Source organism: Melospiza georgiana, chromosome 3 (assembly GCF_028018845.1).
Source record: "Melospiza georgiana isolate bMelGeo1 chromosome 3, bMelGeo1.pri, whole genome shotgun sequence".
Lineage (NCBI taxonomy): Eukaryota > Metazoa > Chordata > Aves > Passeriformes > Passerellidae > Melospiza > Melospiza georgiana.
In genome coordinates, this window is record NC_080432.1 from 73989583 (window position 1) to 74012029 (window position 22447).

At 39.2% G+C, this 22447-nt stretch overlaps 1 protein-coding gene across 3 annotated transcripts in view; it reads left to right on the plus strand.

Annotated features, from left to right (window-relative positions):
* LOC131082102 (protein SOGA3-like) overlaps window positions 1-21179 on the plus strand; it is a 53535-nt gene extending 32356 nt beyond the window's left edge. For 2 of the 3 annotated variants that reach the window (XM_058021742.1, XM_058021741.1), the window contains exon 8: window positions 6096-6199. Coding sequence is in view for 1 of the 3 variants with exons in the window: in XM_058021743.1 (XP_057877726.1) it covers window positions 6196-6202; window positions 10257-10453; window positions 13144-13485; window positions 13826-13905; window positions 15105-16479; window positions 18270-18440 (2172 nt within the window). In the remaining 2 variants the exon portion in view is untranslated. Of the gene's footprint in view, window positions 1-6095; window positions 6203-10256; window positions 10454-13143; window positions 13486-13825; window positions 13906-15104; window positions 16480-18269 lie in introns of those variants that run through there. The other variant, XM_058021743.1, reaches the window with a different exon arrangement.
* The last annotated feature ends 1268 nt before the right edge of the window (window positions 21180-22447 follow it).

The window sequence follows — 22447 nt, forward strand, 5'->3', positions numbered from 1 at the left end:
CTAACTGTGCCTGTAGTGAGGAAAGCTTCTGTACATGGGTGTGCATCAGTAATCACTGAATATTCCTTTCTCGCCTGGGAGAGGCTGAAGTAAGAGTACAGTTGACAAATTTCTTTCTTTCACACTTACATAGCAGTTCCTACAAGCAGTAGATCTCTCACTATGAAAGCCTCATCTGAAATGCCCAATGGAGCTCACTTTTCTGTTTCATTCAACCCATGCTGAAACCACTGAGTCAGACAAATATGAATTCTCAAAAGGTGAACAAGTATGTGTGTTAATGACACTTGTTTTTCTGCAGTTTCCACGTTGAATAATGTAGTGGTAAAGAGTGTAATAAATAAAGCAGCTGTTTTTCTAGCTAGTGGTAAGGATTACCTTTATCATGTTAGCTCTCTGTTCACTTAATGCATTCCCCAGTGAGAACAGTTAATCTCCATGTCTAGGTTATGCTCTGCTACCTGAAATAGTTGAGACACCATTTTTGAGGGAAAATCCTCAGAGAGCAGCAAGAGATGGGACAATAAAATTTTTGTCACGTGAGTGAAAAAAAATAGTAAAAATATTCATTATTAAAAAGTGCAATATTTTTCTCTTTGTCTAGCTTTCCCTCAACATACTCTGCAGGTGCAGTAACCTTGATCAGATAAATCACTCAACTCCTTGATTTAATCCAAATACTTATTCCTACTAGGTGGTGTTGTCATCATTATCCATGTTATAGTTAGGGAGATGTATAAAGGAAATTATAATCAATATATGTGAGATTAATAGATAGTTTTGACTACTTTCCCAGCAAAGGATAAAGTCAGGCCCAAAGTAATTCTGAGGCGTTTCTAAGATGCTATAATTTATGCACTTACCTAAAATTAAGTTCCACATATTAAAAACTATTATGGCAAGATATGATCAAGCCATAACTCTCAGTGAATTTCTGTAACTGGAAAAGGCCTTTTGTTTTTCAGCAGCTGCTGGAAATACTAGAGGTTTTTTTTCTCCCCATAGATTTGCAATTTGCACATTAAAAATACAACAGTTTGAGGCTTAAACTTGTCATGCCAAATCTTAGCACAAGACTGACTGACTTTTTCAGTTTCTTTCTGCTTTAGTATCTCCTGTGGAGGAAAAACGAATCATTTGTGTTTTCTTAAATGTTACTGACTCAATTTCCCTAACAGAGAAAAAGCCATACTTAATCTAAGATCTGAAGTTCTGGGCTTCTAGTTTTTAACCCACACTTGCTTATACCTTTCTTGGTGTTGTGTATAATAAAAATGAATGGAGAAGGTTTGATTTACAGAGAGTGTATCAGTAACACTCTAATGTAGTAGCACACTGAATTCATACATGGAATAAATCTTGGAAATTAATTGGGAAAGATTTGCTTCTTTCTCAGAAATCAGAAAAGGTAAGAATGAATTACTGGGATGAGAGGTGGAGATAATCTCTGCACAGCACTGGCAATTACATCCCCATTGATTTCTCACTGTATTTTTTCTTGCATAAAAGCTGGAGATTTCCATCAGGCATCAACAAAGCAAAATCAAAGCTGAGACCTTTTGGGACATTTAGGGAGCTATTGCACAAGCAGCAGTCTGAAATTAAAGCACACTAAAACATACAAAACTATTCTAGAAGCTCCAGACAGTCTTTGAATCTCTCATGAGCAAGGAGAATGGCGAGGAGCCTCACAGAGAAAGCTCAGTGAGAAATGTGTATTTCTTGTCCTTTTGCATTCAGGTTGAAGGGAGTGATTTGAGCTGCTGATCTGTTTCATGCCAGATATTGCACAACTTTAAAAGATGCTGAGAAAGCTAACAGAATGAGTATGGCCATTTTTCCATAGCCAGAAGATAAGATCTAGCCAAAGAAATAAGTGTTCCATGTCTTGCTAAATTGAAATAACTTGATATTACGAAATGCAGTAATTACACTTGCCAAGAAAGAAAGCAGATTCTCCCCACTCAGTAACTGGCCTGGTGGGTGAAGACCATCTCACAGGTGAGTGAGCAAATGCAGCTGAACACATCAGCATCCTCTGGCAGGAGTGCATTGTCAGGCAGGGCACTGCTGATTCACTGAGCGGCTGCACCACTCGGAGTTCTGAAGACAAACAGTAAGAAGAATACAGGTTTTGTTTGCATGTGGCAAGCAGCTGGATATGCCAGGTTAGCTATCAGTTGAAATCTCATTTAGCAGATTTACCGCTCCCATTTTGGAATATTCTGGTGAAGTACTAATGTTCCAGGGGAAAAAAGCCATTGAATTTGAACCATGAAATTGCCTTCATTTAGCACTTCGCTGATATATTAAATTTCTGTTTCCTATGCTCCCAGGGGTTTTATTCAGTATTCTTTCAAAAGGAAAAGATCTTCCTTCTGTAGATCTAATTATGATATTGTTTCACTTGTGGAAATTGGCACTATCTCCAGTGAATTTTTATGTAATTTAGGGAATAGGTGCATTTTTTCCTTTAATGATACCAATTAAATTAGTTTCCTGTTTAGAGCTGGTTCTGAATGCCCTGACAAAATCCCTCTACAGATATTCTCTCTTACTGCTACTGAAAAATTCCCATTATGTTAGAATGACCATTTTCTCCAGGCTCGGATATACTTCTTTCAACCAAAAATATCCATGCCTGAAGCTCCAGTTGAGAGATAGAATAAGTGTCTGCTGACACATGTCACCAGTGCTTCAGAATCAAAACTAGAAGAGAGCAGGTGCTATAGTGCAGAAACATGCCTGGCAGTCGGAAAATAGAAAATTGCCAAAAACATGGCTGTCTAGATATGTGTTATAAAAAGAGATGAACTGCACATGAACTTCAGGAGTTGTTTACGAAAACAAGCAGAGCTTCAGGGTATTACATGCCCTTCTCCTTAGTCACCCCAGAATCTGATAGGTGAGTAGGAGACTTCTAAAGGCATCAGTATCAGGGACGTAGTTCCCATTGGCTTACATTTCTGTCTGTGATTTAATGCCAGGGGAAGTGATATTCAAATCCAACTTTTGCCATTACACATGCAGTTGCCTATGGGGAAAATTACGGTGTCTCTATTTAAAGTAAACATCTAAAGTATCTGCCACCGATTTCCAATGTAACCTTGGAGCAGTGACATGACATAACACTTAGCTGGCTCTGCCTCTCCACTGAGTTATATCCTATTGCAGAAGCTCACAACAGTAAGAGGAGACAGAGTTTGTATTCCCTTCTGCCCGTTTCCCATTGTATATAGCCACTCCCAAAGTGTATATACCAGGATTATCAAGGTGCACATCATTCAGGAATCTAATGGTGAGGCTGGGTTGATTGCAGTGGCAGCAGTGCTGTTCTTCCTTCTTGTCACTAGCATTTGTGGCCATAGCAGAATGGCTGTGCCATAACCAAGCTGGGGCTGCACAGCCAAAGATACCCTGAAGTAGTCTTCAGTAGATTTTATCAGCCACTGCCCTGAGTGTATGATCAGATTATAGCTCATGCTGAAACTCATGCTGCTTTATCTCCAGTCTTGCATGATGAAGAGAAATTTAGCAGAGGTCTTGTTTAAAATGCCCTTGCACCTTTTTTTTTTTTTTTTTTTCTTTTGTTGTTGAGGTGCTGATTTTTGACCCAAGCGTTAATGGTACCAGATATGGACAAAATATACTTTTTGGAAGTGGAAGCAATATGTTGGATGTAATAAGCCTACAGTAGTCTTCCTGCTTATTTTATCTGTGCCAGATACCAAGAAGCCAAATTTGCTGCTTTGTCTGCTGATGCTGGAGGAGGGACAGTTGGGACAGTCTCTATTGAATAATTTCCTGAAATTCTCTCCTGCTAAAACTCTACTGCTACACTTAAGGGTATATAGGACAATGATCCCATGTTTTTACAATTCACTTCATGTTTTCTTTGTCTCACCTTTTCCATATAAGGATGAATTTAGTGTGTTCCTTAGACCTATGAGGTGTGTCCAGTGCTTGTCTCCTAATAAGCCCCTGAGTCTCACACATTTCTAATTCCTCACACTGACAGAAATGAAGGCTTCTGCCTGTCTGAGAACTCAAGCCTGGGATTTAGCCCATTGTTTTATTTATTTTTACTGTTTTTACTTCAAAGAGTGAACATAGCAAGACAAGAGGCATGGAGTTAGCAATATTAAAGACACAAGAATAATACCTCTTGATGGATAAGAGTAAAAAAACATGTCTGAAGAGTCTGCCTCCATGTGCAGTAGTGCAGCTATGCTGGCTTCAGGGAGCAGGCAGTGTGCTGATGCCTGGCCTCCAGCTGTGGGCTCAGCTCTGCTCCCAAGCACTCCGCTTCACTCCCAGCCATGTCAGCTGGCACTTGAGACCTAACCTCACAAAAGAAAGTCATACTGTTTCTTTAGATTTAAATCCTTAGAGTTTAGAGTCTGGGGATTTTCTTCAGGAACATTCAGTTGAGTACTTGGGGTATATTTGTTCAATTTTTAGATCATCTTTACAATTTTCACAAATAGCCCAAGTCCCATTATTTAAGTTACATGTGAGCAGAATAAGCGCCCAATTATTGCACTCGCTGAGACTTACAGCTAGACCATATAAGGAGAAAAAATGTGTTTTCCCTGAAACCTGGTTTGGTATTTACTATAAAATGCACCCAGAGTTAAAATTTTTATACTGGATTTTATCATGGATTTTGTCAGATAAAAACTTACTGTTCCAACAAGGAGAATGCTGACTAAGCAAAGATTGTGTGAATCCTCATATCGTGCCCTTTTTCCTCACTGATCCTCTTGTCATCAGCTACACTGCCCACAAAAATATGTTCCTGCTTAGGGCATTCCAAGACATCTGTGTGACAGCACGATTTGCCCAGTTTGGTGCTGCCTCAATCAAGTACTTTGTGGTCCTTATCCAGGCACGCATGGGGCAAAACGTTGCCTGAAAAGTGAATTTTCTGCGGGTCTCAGCTGCTGTGTGCAGACACACCCAGTCACAGTGCCCAGCAGGGTGGTGTGTGCGAGGCTCCCCCGGGGGTCTCTCTGGGGTTGCCAAACAATGGGAGCAGTTTAACCCGGGGGAGCAGGGGAGTTATCCTGGTGGTCAGAGACCTAAGGAGTGAGCTGGGCTCCTCCTGCCTGCGGCTCAGCAGGGGGAGCAGCTGAATTTTGCTGCTCTGGCTTCAGGGTCTCCTGTGGACTTTCGCTTGCTGGATGCTTTTGTCACGCTCCCTTCCCTCATCCCATGCCAACACTTGCTGTGGACACTCCTAGGGATTTATACCCAGCCCAAGGTGTATTTGGACCTTCTTTACCTTCTTTACCAGCCTTGTGCTAGAGATGAGTTTCCCTGTTCAAGGGAGAGTCTTCATCCAATTTCAAGTGTTTTGCTTTGCTGAGATACAAAGTGAATTAACAGGCTGTAGAATCTGATCCAGAAACACTATAAAGTATCAGGAATATTTGGGTGTATCCCAAAGAAACTGTTACTGCCATTCCCAGAATGCAAGACAGTAGGATTACACAGTGCCCAATAATTCTGCATTTCATAACTGAGAGCATATTTAGAATACAGAAAGGGATTTTAGGGAGGAGTGGTTTGCTTTTAGCTCTTTAGGATAGCTGTTAACCAAAAAAAACCTCTGCTTTAAACTAAACTCCTTTTACAAAGCAGTTAAGGAGGATCAAGTTGCAAATCTCAAAATTATCATACTAAAAAATATAATGCTGAAAATGGGGTCTGGAAGACAGCAAAAATCTTCCTTTACAGCATAGACAACAATAAAAGAAACCTAAAATTGCCTATTGTCACAGCTTTGATATTAATACTAGCTGATTCGGCAAGCTTTAAAGACTGGACTGCACTATAAAACCTAAAAATGTCCCGGATTTGGAGTTGTTTACACAAAATATGAGGAGATATAAAGTTACAAAGCTGGGGGTTGGAAGAGATGGCTTTAAAACCATCCTCCGTGCACTGACGTCACGTGGCAGCCAGCTGCGGGGATGATGCTGAACGGAACTCTTTTCCAGTTTGCAAAAGTTGAGCGTTTATTCAAAGAGAGTTGCAAATGCTGCCCCCGTTGAAAGGTTGTGTCTTGCTTAGCTTTCTTACTTCTTTTAAAGATCAAGATTCACAGAACAGGATCCCTGCTAGCTGTGTGTTTCATTGCTTTCTCTGCTGCCTGGAAATGGACTGAAAAACTCCTGAAGGATTTCATATTCCATGAAAGGTATGGTTGCAGTTTATTTCAAATCAGTGTCTTTGAACAGTTAAGATTAAAAAAAAAAAGGCAAATTTCTGATGTGGCAAACAGTTATTTAAACATCCCTCTTAATATTATTTAAATGTAATGTGAAGTTCATAGATGTAATACATTTTCTTTATTCTTAAAGTTCAGTTAGTTTTTTCAGTGTAGGCAGAGATATATTAACAGAACAGGGATGACAGCATTGTGTGCACTTGAATCCTTTCTTTCTTTCTTTCTTTCTTTCTTTCTTTCTTTCTTTCTTTCTTTCTTTCTTTCTTTCTTTCTTTCTTTCTTTCTTTCTTTCTTTCTTTCTTTCTTTCTTTCTTTCTTTCTTTCTTTCTTTCTTTCTTTCTTTCTTTCTTTTTCTTTTCTTTCCTTACCTTTTCTTTCTCTTTTTCTCTTTTCTTTTTCCCTTTTCTTTTTTCTTTCTCTTTCTTTCTCATTTTCCCTATTTTCTCTATCCCTTCTCTCACTCAACTGTACTTTCTTTTAATGTATAAAGTGCATGTTATCATGACACATGGCACACATTTATAATTGAACAAATACATACGTTTACAATTTTCTTAGTCATCCAAAATACAGCACTTATTTGGAAATATAATTTGATTGCATTTTTTTTCTGTAAAAACAAGGGAAGATTTGTGTATCTGAATGATTATGCACATCCAATCTGATTAAACTCTGGTGAAAAATAACATCTCAGCTGATGTCAAGCTGATTATTTTCAGAAGTTGCTAGAGGTTGTTTGCAAATTATCTTGTATTTTTATATCTGGCTAGAAAGGGTAAGATGTGGGGGAATAATGACTAACATCAAATAGTAGCTTTAAACATTTTTTGCTTGAGAGGAGGAAGGGCTAAAGGAAAAGTTAAAGCAAAATGCAGCTGATGCAGACAAAATTGATTATTTGCTTAATTTGATTGCTGTAATGAGCTTCTGACCTTGTCAAGGACATGGAGAAATTGCCAATACTGCAAGAGCACAGATATTGTTCTGATCCACAGAGCAAATGATAATGTGACATTTTACATGCCTTGGGTTGCTTTAACAATGTGAAATACCCATGGGGAAATCTCAGTGCACTATACACACAGAGGGTGTATTACCAGGAGTGCACATTGTTCTCCACCAAAATAACCCCAAACAAACCCAAAGAAAACACTAAGAAAAAGAGAAAGTGGGGGAAAAGAGAAGTAGAAATGGGAGTCAAAGTTCCTGAGGAACTGATCCACTGTAAAATAGCAGCGAAGCTGTATAGTCATCCAGCTGCTAATATCAATAAACATGAGTTTTCTTCTCAGAATTTATGTCAAAAGGAAATCAGAGAAGCCTAAGAAACAATACACGCCTTTTGTGGATCTTAGAGCTACAAGTGACCATCTGTAACTTCTGTAACTATCCTCTTTCAAGACTTGCTTTCCTTCTGACTGTCTTCAGTCTTTTTTTATAATCAAAGTTCCATATGAAACAATTTGAAAATTGTTAAGATGAATGCCAGCATGGCAATAATAGTTTCCAGCACTAAGGAAGCACCAGAGGCCTTTTCAATGCTATATTCATGCTTGAAAGGAATACATATTATATCTGTTCTTATGTGTGTAAAAACAAATATGCTGTACAGTATTGACCTTTCTAGTAATGTGTGGCTGACTAAAGCATGGTCATTATTACTAATAGTGCACTAGCAAAATCACCATTTGTGCAAGTTGTTGACAGATTATGTCTGCCTGTCTTGTTCATGACTGTACAGCATTTACACATAGGGGTTTTTCTTTTTTTTTTTTTTTTCTGACATGTATTTGTATAAGGATTATAGTGGAGCAGAGAGTTGACTTTTGTTTATTTCTCAGAGGTATCCTGAAAGGTTATTAAGACGTAAATGTAGGGAAAAAAAATAATCAAATGGCAGTACCAAAAATTGTAACCTTTGAATTAGCAAGGTGAGAAAGTACTGCAATATTCTTAAAGTTCATTAACAATAGATGTTTAGATTGCAATGGATCTTAAGTGTAATAGAATTTTTTTTGCAAGTTGTTTTTGGTCAACGCTTACTGGAGTCTGGCACAAAGCTGAAACACTGGCCTGGAGAGGTGCAGTCTCTGTAGCCTGGCTGCATTCCCTAAGAGGCCGTGAGCAAACCAGTACTTGGCTTCTTTTTTGATGAGAATTCTGTGCTTTCAGCAGCTCCTAGTTTCAAGGTGGTTTATGGTTTTGTGAAGTTGCTCTGTCTGTTTTTAGGCAGGGGAAAGAAGAAGGGTTTGGAATCTGTTTGTAGGTAGTTGAGGGACAGATTATCATTTCAGAGCTCCAAGGCAGGCACTTCGGGCAAACTGTTCTGCAAGCCCTGAGTTAGGGCTGGGCATGTGATGGCTTCAGAGATCCTGTGGGAGGAATTCCTGTGACCCAAAGACCTAAGTAACCTGTTGGGTTTCATCTGAGTTCTTCTGCTTACTTGTACATGAAAGAAGCTGACTCAAGTTTAACCTCGTCTTCCCAGTCAGCTGAGATAAAGCTGACACAGTAAATGGTGGTTACATGGTAACCACAGCTAAATCAACAAGAGGTGCCAGTAGCATAAGGGATGGGGAAGAACTTTGCTCAGGAATTAATTTTTACTATATCATAGGAAATGTGGGCAGTAAAATCAGCAGTTCCTGTGAGTTGACAATCACTGATCATCAGTCAGGGAAATGAACAACTTGCAGAAAGATAAACTGGGCTTACTCCTAGTTAACTCTCTGATAATTCAATTTCCTATGTATTTGATTTCTGACAGGAGCAGAAAGCAGTGCAGAGGCATTTTATTACTAGAACTAGATTCCATGACCACCTTGGTAACACAACAACTGGCTTTGAGAGCTGAAGTTAGCAAACTCAAGTATCAATACCTCTGTACCAGGCATTATATCACAGAAGCCATCATAACTGAAAGAATGAGTCCTATTTCAATCTTGCTGGCATAGTAAATGTGCTGATGGTAATGGGCTTTCTAGTGTAAAACCTAAGAAAGCAAGAGGAAGCAAGGGGATCACCAGGCCCATAAAATTTGTAACTTCTTTGCTCCAAAATCAGATAAGCAGATCTAAAATATTTCCCTTAAATCTTGCCAATTTAGTGGTTCAATTAATATTTTCTTTTCATTTACAGACACTAAAGGCTAAAGACTGTCTTTGGCTAGAGTCTTTGCTAAAGACTTCTAAAGGGAAAGAAGAAACTGAAGCACTAATTAGTCAAATATTCTGAGAAAGGTTTTGAACTAGATTGGAGTTAGTACTGTTGAAGAATATTTTGTAGTTTTCCCCATGCTGATCCTGAAACTAACATTTATAGATCTAGATCTGTAAATCCAAAATTCTTGAACCCTTTCTGGTGACCTTCTGTCCCTCCTATATAACTGATTTCTACTGTTTATGTGTTTGTACCTGTTATTAACAGGTCCTTTCCTGTCCTGTCTTCCTTCATGAATTCCAAAGCATTCATGTAGCCATGAGAATTCCCAGAGTATATCAAGTTTGCAGTCCTCAGTTGCCAAAAGAATGTAGCAGTCCTTGTCGTGCTCCTTGCATGTGTGCAGGGAGTGCATGAGCAAACATGATACTTTTACAGTTGTCTTTTGAACAAATATAAAAATAGCTTTCACCCTCAAGGGCAGATATTGCAGGATCCCAAGGTCCTGAAGTGCCATCAATATTGTACAGACCCAAGTTCATTGAAAACACATTTATATTGAAGAAAAATGGCAAAGATGCAAAGTGATCATGGTACAGAGCCTGCTGTGGCAGATGTTACTGAATTCTGCGATGCTGAATGTGTTCCACCTCCCCTTCCCAGACTGGGCATCTCTGCCTTTGTATTTATGTCCTATAGTGCTTAGTTCATCCATACTCGAGTCACACTCCAGAAAAATATCAATTGAATAATACTGTGCCCTGCAAGCTCCTTTCAGTTAGTAATTTTGGGAATTTTCTTGATTGTCTTTGTTCCCTGAATGACAGAATAAAACATAAGTAAGACTTATTCTCTTAAACTTCAGGAAACATTCAAGGAAGAAAGGAAAAAAGGAGAGCTGTCTTTGCTGTTGCACAGACTTTAGCCATGGACCTGCGTGAACAACTGGAGAATACTGAGAGGAACTGGAATAAAGAAAAAATGGAATTGCTGGAGAGATTTGACAATGAAAGGAAAGAATGGGAATGTCAATGGAAGCTCATGCAGAAGAAAATAGAAGAGGTACTTCTAAACAAAAATCCAAACTACCATTTTTGCTTGGTGTGAAGTGACATTGAGTCACTTAAAGGTTTTTTCTGTATTTTATCCTATTCCTTATGTGTCACTGGAAGTTTCTAACAGCTGATGGAAGGATGAAAATCCTGGGATTAAGCAGTATTTGCAATTGCTTGTTTAATAGTCATGAATACAAGGTAGGAGGTGAATGTGGCTTTGTGAGCTATGAGATTATTGGCTGTATGTACTGCTGACAATTCAGTCATGGGCATGAGCCATGTTGCCTATATTACACATGCTTTTTTCAAGTGAACACTGAACAATATGGGGTTTAGAAAATGCATATTTTGTAACAAAACATTTAGATATCATAATTCTCTAGCAAAAAGGCCTTAGATGGCACAGGTCTGCTGGGGCAAATGGTAATATTAAAAATAATATATATATGAAATACTGCATGACACAGAATTTTTCTGGCTAGAACCTGTTCCTTTTATGGATGACTCTTGGGAGAAAAAACAGGTACAGCAAATAGCATGAAAGTTCTGAAACCGCTTGTGTTTACACATACTAGCAAACAGTCCTTGCTATTTGCAGTGCATCTCCTTCCAGAAATAGTCACAGCAATTATTTATTATTCTTTTATCCCCAAATTGTCCCTGCAGCCAAACCCTCTGACACTCTAAAATGCATTAACGGATTCTGCTTGGCAGCCTGTGGAGGCAAGTTTTTTCATTAGTGAGCTTTCCACATTTTTCATCTAATATACACGTGGAGTAGTTTCACTTGCTCTCTGCCAGCGCTGTCATGTGGCTGAGCAGCACAGGAATGTATGGCAGAAATTGCTCACATGAAACTGAGAAGGAAAATGGTCAAAGCCAAAGGAATTGCAGCATACACTGCCCATTAAACCAGCCTGCAGCAGAGCTCCATAATGTCAACTCTCTTATATTTTACCCACAATTCTTGCAGATTTCGGTATGGTGGTCTTTGCCACATTTTGTCTTTTGTGTTAGGACTTTTCTATGCAGTCTTCCCTAATTTCACTGCCAAGCTGAGAATGGTTCAAAAGTTAGTAATGTGATCTGTATATGCAGTTGAATTTCAGTTTCTTAGGTATAAGAGCTGATTTGGAATGACAGTAATGAAAAGGTATTCTGGCTATTAATAGAACTGACAATGTCAGTAAGGACTGTTTTCATCGTGTTCTTTATTAGCACAGAGATTAGGAAAGCAAGAAAAAGAGAGTGGAATGGGGCTGAAAGGAAGAGAATGAAGCAATTTGCTGGCTACTGCAGGGCCAAACAAAATACAGATAATACCTCAAGGTTACTGGAATCCTAAGGTCCCCTCTTAAGTTGTGACTATAGCTGCTGCTGATTTCAGATGCCTGACATTTCTTATCCACAAGCCACATGGCTGGAGAAAAGGAGAGATAGATATCTTTTAAATGCCATTATCTGTAGAAGGATTTCCTCAATAAAACTTGTACTTACTTATCAGCTTGTATTTTAATTTGGCAGTTTTCTGTAGCCCACCAAATCTAACTTAATAGGGGTATTATTATGGGGGATATTATGGGGTAGTATCCTTCCTTGTTACTGGTGTGCTGAATCCATATGAGGCTCTTATTTCTCGGAAATGGCAAAGTTCAGCCCTCAGTTTCCATGAGCAGCTGGGCTTTGGAAGTGAAATCTGAAAACCCAGGATGAGGTCAAATGTTAAGTCCCTGAACGTGAGAATACTTCTAATCCACAGCACTGCCCATGAAATGGCCACATGTTCTGCATGTTGTTATTCTTTTCCCCTGTCCTTCCAAAAGCTGTTGTGATGGCCTTGTGCACTGGGAGAGGGCAGGCAGATGGCTGCTCAGAGGTGCCTGTGTGCTTTCTTCATGAGAGCAAGTTGAGAATGAATGTTTATACAGAGCTGTGGAATTCTTGGCACTGGAAATTATACTGTAAGCAGAAGAGATTTTTATGATGTTGCCATTTTTTCTAATTTATAATTTACCACAGTTCCTAGTTTGAATGTGCTGGGTGACCAGAATTAACACCATTTACTAACGAATCCACTGGATCTCAGCAGATAGCATGAAAGAAGAAGGTGATAACACGTTGCCAAATAATACCATTCTGCAGTACTGATTTATCACTCCAGTTATAGGGAAGAATTCCACTTGTCTGAGAACTGAAAGAGTCTGCTCTAGTACAGATGGCACTGTATTTTATGAGAATTCACTTCCTCTCCTTCAAATAATATGCTTTAATAAATAGGCTGTAGCATAGCCAGAACATTCTCTCTCTGTCACATTCCCCCACATTCCCTGTCCATCAGATAACAGTTGTGTCCACCACAGAGTGTGCTGATATTATTTGGAAAACAACCCTGCATCTTTTGGCTCAAGGCAGGGCCAGTTATCTCGGGAGATCTCTTCCAGTCCCAACCAGGGGTGGAAGCCATACATTAAAATTATGTCAGAGAGTTTGAGAATGGTAACAGTCTTATCCTGTGGCAATCCTGGTATTTGAATTCTCACACTTGGTGACTCAGCACTTTCCTACTAACACATCCAGAATCTTTCTAATCAGTGCTGCTGAGTGAAGCATCATTCAAAACAGAAGATAAATATGGGGCTTTGCCATAAAGCTCATTACAATACCATGATTTAATAGAAGGTTCTGTTGTCGTTTCAGCTTTACCAGGAGGTAAAACTTAGAAGGGAGAGCAATATGACCATCCATGATAGCAAGGCCATTCAGAGCAAGATGCTGCAGCTGTCCATGCATTGCCCTACATTGCAAGAGAGTGACACAGCGGAGCTGAACCATCAACACAATGTGGCAAAGGACAGAATGGAGAAAGGGAGTCTGCTTGGTGTAACAGGACACGAATGGAAGGAGCCCAGAAACAAGAGCAGAAACAATATTCTGTTAGTGGACAATCTGGCCTTTGAGAACCACGAAGAACCTCAAGACAGCCTCACCATTAAAACCTCTGAGCAGAATACTAGAAATTATATTGGTGATCTCAATGTAGTAAGTAAGGAGCATGTTTCTGTTACAAGGGGGAGGAAAGCACTGAGGACTTTGGCCTGCCAGGTTAAGCTAAAAACTGATCTCCCTGATTTTAGCTTTCCACAAGTCACTGTCTCTACTTGCTCCTAGGTTTGCTATTAATGAGTGTCTTCTCACTGTTTGAATGTGTTAACAGCATGCTCTTTACCTCTGTTCATAAGGTGGGGGCATTTTTGTATCTTTCCTCATACTACTTCCCTCTGCTCTGAATCTTAAATGCAAATGACCACAAGTTTCAAATTAAATCTGGAGATATCATTTTATATGTATATATTAAAGGCCTGTTTTTATATTTATAAAGGCTCTTAAAGAACTTGCCAGAGTCAGTGAAGAATTATGCAGCTATCAAGAGGAAATTCGAAAGAAGTCCAATCACAGAAGGTAAAAACATCTTTAGATTTTTTATGTTAGAGAAAGGAAATTAATAATTCTCCTGATGCTTTTCACTTTGAAGGCAGGTTTGCTGTTGGATTTATTAGTTGGGCAGTTCCTACCCTCCTAATGTTTCAGTGCTCAGCATAAAATATTCAAATGAAATATGCTGAAATATGGTACAAAGTCAGGTTTTACTAGCAAAATTGATTTTGTATACAGAACATACAAATTCAGATTAGTATACATATGAGATGAAATTGTATTTGTTTCTAATGGCTGTACAGAGGATTGGGAAAGTGAACAGGTATTTCTGTCTACTCTGGCCCCATTGCCATGTAGTTTTATACAACACTGTATGGATTTGTCAGGCTGGGAATTTCTCACTTAAAGCCCAAATCTAGCCTTAGGCATGGGGGATGTGCCAGGAACTGATGATCCAAGAGCAGAAAGAAAGCAGGAGAGGGAAGAACCACTGTAAATTTGTACTAATGGAAAGATGGCAAGTCAGACCCTGAAAAGTATGGCAAGTGAACATTCAATCATCTTTTAAAAATTCAGTGTTCATTGTCTTCTCTAGAAAGCTAAACACCAGACTGCCTCTTGAGTTGTGCAGAAATTCTCAGGTAAAACTGAACCTTTTCAGATGCTCCCAAAGGTCAGAGGGATTTCTCACACTCCACCATGTGACCAGTTAAAAGTTTGCCACTAATTCATTATTTTAGCTACTCTTTGTATCTTTAGAGCAAATGGATTCATAGCTGATGCATAATTTTTAAAGATGCTTTTTTATCATATATCAAAAGGCAGATCTCATGTGTAAGGTTATGAACCTAAACAAGGGGTGCACTGTGTCCTACAGCTTTCTTCACTCAGTTCATAGTCAGGTAGACTCCTAGGAGTCATTAGAACAAGATCCTACTGTACTTACTGTAGCAGAGACAAGAAAACAGTCATCATCTAAGAAACTCAGAAAAAGAATTATAGTGGCAAAGGAAAGGAATGCAAATTCCTTTTGTTGACCTTTCCTCAAAATCTTTGTGTGTGTTTCGATTGTGCTGGGTATACCTGCTGCAGCAAAACTGCTCCCAAACCTTTTTAAGTAGCCAGTGTTAAAACACCTGCTTTTGGGGAGAATTAATCCATGCTGAGGTCTTCTGGAATGTTCCTTATTCTCATTCCTAAAACACCTCTTCTGTTATTTCCAGAATGAAGTCACTTCCTTTCCTGGGGGAATTTGAGGAAAGCCAAAACACAGTTATCCTGCCTGAGATGAACCATGTGTCCAGCAATGAATCACAGACTTCGGTTGCTTTTGAAACAGAGGAACATAATAATAGGAAGAATCTGATGAGCTCCACCAGGGCTTTGAAGGAGATTTCTTATGGTAGTCTTCCTGGTGACGTAGGAACAGATTTCAGACCTTGGCAAAAGAAAGAAGCTCCACCAGTTCCTCCACGGAGCACTTCTCGGCACCTAACAAACTCACTTTCTGCAGTCATACAGCTTTCAGAAGCACCCATAAGAGATCCAGGCATCAAAAGCAATTGCAAGGCTCAGGATTGTTGGAATGGGGGGAAACTGAGGAATCCTTCACCTGTAAACAAAAATAAATCTGCAGTAGCCTGTGCAAATGAAGGGCAGGCTGTGAAAGTCCCTGTAATGGTAACTGCTGCAATACCTGTAACCAAAAATGAGTGCAACGTTCCAACAAATTTCTGCCACAACACATGGGCATATGATATGGGCAAGCTTGGAAAAGACAATAAAAATGAGCCTTCCTCACTCTCAGCCCAAAAGAGCTGTTCAGATGGAAATATGGCCCAAAGCAACAAGATGCATCAGAAACAAAATACCAAGTCTCACAGCAGCCCTTTTTACAGCAATGACTTTTATGCCCCTGCTACCTCGCACAATGATCTTTTGGAGGACACCAGGTATCCTTTGGGAAAGACCCAAAGAAATGAAACACTAGCAGCAAAGATTGATGAGTTTAATCGCACTGTATTTCACACAGACAAACGTAACAATGCTCTGCAGGAAAATCAGGTGCCTCAAACAGCCTCAGAAGATCACAAACCCTGCGGTCCACCCTGTGACTCTGCTGCTAGCAGGGCAGAAACTGTAAATACGCCTTGTGTTTCAAATGCCAAGCTCTCTGCAGCAAAGGAGCAAGAAACTAACAACACCAGCAAAGCTGTCAGGACAGCAGGGCAGCAAAAACACATGAATGGACTTCCAAATACCAGTGGTTATAGGCACATGCTTCACGAGCATGACTGGAGACCAAGTAATTTATCCGGCCGCCCGCGCTCAGCTGACTCAAGGTCCAACTATGGTGTTGTTGAAAAGCTTTTGAAAACCTATGAAAAATCAACTGTGACTTCTCCGTGTAATGCAAAATGCTGCAAAGATAAGAGGACACAGGCAAATTCTGAATTCACCAATGGGGGTTGCGAGACACTGAGTCAGTATTTAGAAATGCTCCAGATTGAGCAAGAAAAACAAGACTTTCCGAGGAATTCAGCCAGGCATATTGGGCAGCAACTCAAGCAAGGAAAAGAGAGGCAGAAGTTACCAGAGGTAAGGTTCATAAGAATGAGAAAAGCAAAACAATTCCATTTCATAGCAAGCCTCAGACTCTTAAATGGGGCAGACTAACTTTGTATTGTAACTAATTATGTAAAAATAGATACTTTAGGCCAGGATCTGGATGAATCAGGAGCATTTCCTCTGCAGATTAAGAGTTGTGGGAGGGCAGAAGCATGTAAGTAAGAATGAGCAGTGAAGATGTGCCAGATTCTTATCCCTGCTGGTGTTCTGCAAAGCTAGTTTTTTACTACAGTGCAGTTATGCTAAGATTGAACTAGTGAGAGCTTCAACCAGGTTTTAACACCCTGTCTCCTTCCATTAGCTGATGTGTTATGTCATAAACTTCCCATAGGTCTTAAGCAGACTTGGCCATGCCCCAAACCCTGGAGGTCTTAGATAACATTTTTCAGTATCCAGGGTGCTGCTTGGATCAGGAGTTCCTTGGAACTGCCTATGACAAGGAATATTGTGACTCCATAAAGTTTCCACTCACAAAGTAACCTTCTCTTACTCATGTCTCAGTTCCAGCTTCTCCTATATATTCAAGCATAGGTTCATAGAAACAGAAGAGCATGGCATGACTAATTAATTTATATTTGGCTGAAGTTTATTTCCAGAAGTTTAGAAATACTGCCTTTGCCAACATTCTTTCTTAATGAAAAGACAAACAGATGGTTTGGAAAACACTCTGTAAGTTGCAGGTTCTGTAAAAGTCCACGAAGAACACAAAGAGATATGCCTCTTGGAATCTCAAAAAAGATAAGGCAGGTGTGTTTTGAGCTAGGAAACTTAAATGGGTTCAGGCTGTCAGCTGGTATGCCTTAAACTGGCACAAATTCACAGACTTCAGTGGAGCTATATAGATTTAAGCAGCTGAGAATCTGACCGTGCAGATTTTCTTCTGCATGTCTTTCTGACAGCCTTGCTATGATGCAATGCCTTGCTTAACAGGCACATCTTTCCTTCAGCACAGAAATAAAAAAGCTGTGAAGCTTCTGATTTCTTTTTCATCCAATAAACTTTTGACAGGCAAACAAATTTTCATCAATTAATACGGAGAAAAGGAATAATGACTTTTTTCATAAGCTTACATTTTATATTGTCATTTCTATCTGTAGAAGCTAAGTGTAGAATATTGCGTGACCAGGAGTTACTATTTAATGTCTCAGAGATGTACAGAACTACATGTGGCTTGAGGCACTGGGTTTATTTTCATTATTTCAAATTTACATCAGTGTCACTGTGATCAAAATCTGTTGAGTTTCCTCTGCATCTCTATGGATCTGCTGGTAGACATGACACTGTATTAACACATAACCATTCTGAATTAGTTACCAAGTTAAACAGCTTCACACTGAACTAATGGAAACAGAGTTTCCTGAAATAGGATCTATCAAAAAATACCTGAGAAGCATGTAGATCCTACTCCAGTAATATCAGATAATATTCTGAGTTCTACACTTGGAATATTTTACAGCATTCATTGACAAAAAAAACTTACAGAAACTAAAAGATAAGACGAAATGTCAATTTTGTCTTGCACTATCATTTTGTATGTTTCCTTGTGTCTGACACTTGTCTTCATGTATTTTAAACCACAACTGATGTGAGAATCCCTGTACATAGAAATAGCTGTTCTTTTGCATTCTGTGCATTGCTGTGCTCCTTTTAATAGCTTCCAACCACCTGTTCTGAGGTCACCACAAATGTCCTCCTGCATTCCCACTGCATTCCACAAAAGCTGCAGCTCGTTAAAGTGAGGACTTGCCTTTGTGTTCTAGATATGTGTGCCAGTGAAATGTTCCAGTGAGAAGGGCTTCTCCCGTCCCGCTCGGCCGGCAAATCGACGCCTGCCTTCCAGATGGGCATCCAGATCCCCATCAGCACCGCCTGCTGTGAGAAGAACAGTGTACAACTCTGTCTCCTTTCGGTCAGAGACCTCAGTAGTCTGAACCCAGAGCTCGGTTGGATGGTGTTGTGAAAGCTCTATGCCTCACTATGACTGTGTTTGGTATGTGTCATAGCAACCAGTTCCACACTGTTGTGTTTTGTCCAAGAGTGACCCCCACCACATGCTGGACAAAGCATTCTGAATCTTAGGTCATCATCACCATGGTCTTCAGTGTTTTTATTGAGATGAAATAGAGATATCCCTGGTTTTCTCTGGGTTTTGTTTTTGTTTTTTTTTAATAGTTCACAAGGAATTTCTTTTGAACGGCATCTTTCTTAATTTGTTGATCAATTTTGAGTTGAAACAATGTATAGTGCTGTATATTCTGACTTTTCTGCAAACAGCAGAACGTAAAGCTGTATGCATGATCATGTGTTTGTAGGTGCATGTGTTGGACTAGGAAGTATACTGGCCTGTATTTAGAAGAGACAAACTGTGCTAGTGTTGACATTGAAATTACAACCTATATGCCTACATATATATATATAAATATACTTTGTGTTTATTTTAAAAAGTTTGAAATATACAGTCCCAATGACATTTATATTTTGTATATCTTTTACATAGGTTCACAGGTGTAGTATTTAATGTAAAAAAACTAAATATGCATTTTTTGTGACTGATCGCAGTGATAATGCCTTGCACAATATGTATCTGAAGCAGACTAGCTTGACTGATTTGTCAGTCATACTTCATGGCATCCTCGTTCAGTTTCCTAACCCTAATGCTAGGTCAAAATTCCTAAACATATTTTTTCTGAATTAAAATATTATATGATTTGTAATACATTAGCCTTTTTCAGCACCAGAGACATTTCTGAAATGTTCCAAACCCTTTACAAAGCTTATATGTGCCATTATATATATAGCATACTGTAAACACTTTGGTAGATTCAGCTACTCTAACATACAATTTATGAAGGAAAGAAAAGAGTTGTATATGCTCAATTCTGTAAAGCTTATTTTTCCTTCTAGCATTATACTTTGAGGTTTGGCAAAGTCAGATAACAATGGACTTGTTTACTTTCACTCAAGGCAGGAGAACAAGCACCACTGCTCCCAGTGCTGCAGCCACTCTCCTTTTTTACTCTTCTCCTAGACTAGAGTGCCTGAGCCACTTGCTAATTCCCTGCTCCTGGACTGACTCGTGGCAGTCAGTTATGAAGTTTACTTGCACTCTGGCAACAAGCTGCATCTAGTAGGGAAATATTGCATCCAGATATGATCACAATGGTGCCCGAAATCCTGACACATGGCATTGCGACTCTGGTGTTGCCATCACTCGACTTGGTGTTGTTTGCCATCTGAATGACATGCACAGAGCCTGGCTTGCTCCTTCTCGCAGAGTGAAAGAGGTATGGATGCTGTCCAGGCTCTGAACTTCCAGAAAGACAGTGTCCTTCATCCTGGAATTTTTGCACCTTTCGTTAGGCTGTTGCTGGGTACACAGTGCAGCAATGATGATAAATGTTACCTTTAAACAGCATGTCTAGGTCAGAAGGAGTAAAAAGGCACTTCTTCAACATCAGCCTGATCTTGTCTGGCAACTTTTCTTCTTCTTCTGGAGAAACATAGTGTGTTCAAAGGAATTTCAAAAATCATCCCAGGATCCATTAATGTGCACATCTTCTTATGTGAATGTAAAAAGGATTTCAGAGAGAGTATAGGCTTTTGTCCTAGTGAATTGTATATGTGGCAATATAGGGAAAATTTAATGTGCTTAATTTGTAGTGATCTGTTGATCTATTCCAGTCATGTTGAGAATTCACACTTTTTTCCTTCCTTTAAGGACCTTATTCTTCTTTCCTCTGCACAACTTTTTTTTGAAGAGAGAGAAAACAGGAGGCCCTGTGTTCTGAGCAATAGCCTGTGTGGTAGTATTGGTAACAGTTCAGGCTTGCGAATATTGGAGTGAGCAGGCATTAGAGCCATAAATCCCTATTTATCATGCCATTTTGGCTATCTGCTTGGCTAAAAATACACTCAGAATAATTTGCTCTATCTAAACTTCTGGTCCCTTCTAGGTCTATCCCACAATACATGAAGATTTCAAGCAAATCAACAATTCATCAAAACTTACTCAGACATTATTGCAAAGTTATTGCTGGAAAAGATACAAGGACAGAAAATCTTGAAGAAAATTCATACAGTTTAGATAGAGACAAAAATCTGTGTGCTTAAGTGAAAAATCAAGGGTTCTATAAATTTGGCTGTTTGCCCTAATTTTGAAATTTCACTCCATTAGCTTCCTTAGCACTAGAAAAATTAGACATGATTCATGGTAAATTTGGAACATGGTTTAATATTCTGTCTAACTATGGAAATTAACAAACCAAGATACCTTGCAAATTGACCTTTTAAATGCCTAAGCAGCTGACCAGCTTTGAATGCCTAATGCTGGGGAAAGGGTAATATGAGAGAATTGTAAAAAAATGTGGTTCTTAACTTCAGTCACTGTTGACTGCAAAAACACTTGTTTAAACTACCTTTATGGTGAAGTTAAGCAGTTTTGTTCTGAGAAATTGTGATGCACTTTTGTTTGAAGTATGTAAATCCAAAAGCATTTCCCTTGATTAGTCAGTGAAGGTGTTTCTTTAGTTCCCTTCAGTTTCTTTGGTTGCCTTTGACATAGACCACATTGTTGAATCACAGAGAAAGGATCAAATACCAACAACATTCCCTGATGTATGTAAGTTAAATGAACAGAAGGTTTTTGAAATAAACTAATAGGTCAAGGATGAGTCCATTTTGTCAAGATTTTCTGTGTCAGTCTAATTTTAGGCATTGGTTCTGATGCCTAAAAGTATCAAAACTGGTGATTTTGGTCTGCAGACGGCTAGTTGGAAAGCCTAACTTAAGAAAATTGCCACTGTCACTGTTTAAATATTCTCTTCAAAAGCTGTGGTGACTGTGGTAACTTTTCTAGTTCCTGTAACTGTGGTTATTGAACCACAGTAAAGGCTTTATTCGCTTATTTGCTATAGGGGGAAAAGCTCCTTTGGGCTGTGTTGTTTCTGACAAGGAAATCTACACATATACACATGCTTGTGCAAAAAACACAAATGATCTAAACATTACTTGACCTTCCTATTAATCCTAGTGTCACCAATGGAAGTGGTGAGCTTTGTAAGCCTGTTTCTGAAATAGGTTTTAATAATTTTACTCCTCCATACTCTGTCTGAAGTCTCAATGCAGATATATGTTATTATTATTACTTGCACTCTGAATTAGTCTCTCTTTATTGCACATCTTAATAAGTCCCTGGAGACACAGAGTCAGCTGCCCACTGAAATGGAGATGTCACTAGGAATCAGATGTCTGGTACTTATTAACAAAAAGCATCATTCTCCCTCATGCCAGGACATAGAGCCACAATCTTACCAGACCTTTTTATGGAGGAGTGTGGCAGGGTAGAAGCATACAGAGGAGAATCACTCAGATCTTACTTGCATATGTGACAGAGCAGGCCTCCTGGAGGCTAGAAAATTGGCCTGACTCAGACCCTCTGCTGGAGGCAGAAGGAGTAGAGGAGAATAATTCCCTTCAAAACCTCTGCATATCATTCCTCAAACTCAGAGTACACTTCCATTAGGTGATTTTTCTTTACAATGTAAGTGACAGACTTATGTATCTTTAAAATGTTGCTGAAGGAATGAACTTTGTTTTCCAGTAACAACACAATTGTCCCTCACTATTACAGACACTGTAAGGGAGTTGGCTATTATATGTAGGAAAGGATTTGCAATCAGAGTAATAGAATTTTACAGAGCGCTCAGACCACCAGTTTATTTCTCCAGTTGTGTATTTAAAAAATTGGTGTTTTAAATATGGATTTTGTATCCAAATGTCTTCAACAGCATTTTAGCAAAGATATACAGCAATCCAGAAGGCAAGCCCAAGAACTTACAGAATTCTCACCGTGCTGCTATACAAAGGATTTTGTTGGCTTTGAGATCTGTAATATACAACTCTCGCCATTTCATGCTGATATTCTCAGTAATGGTATTCT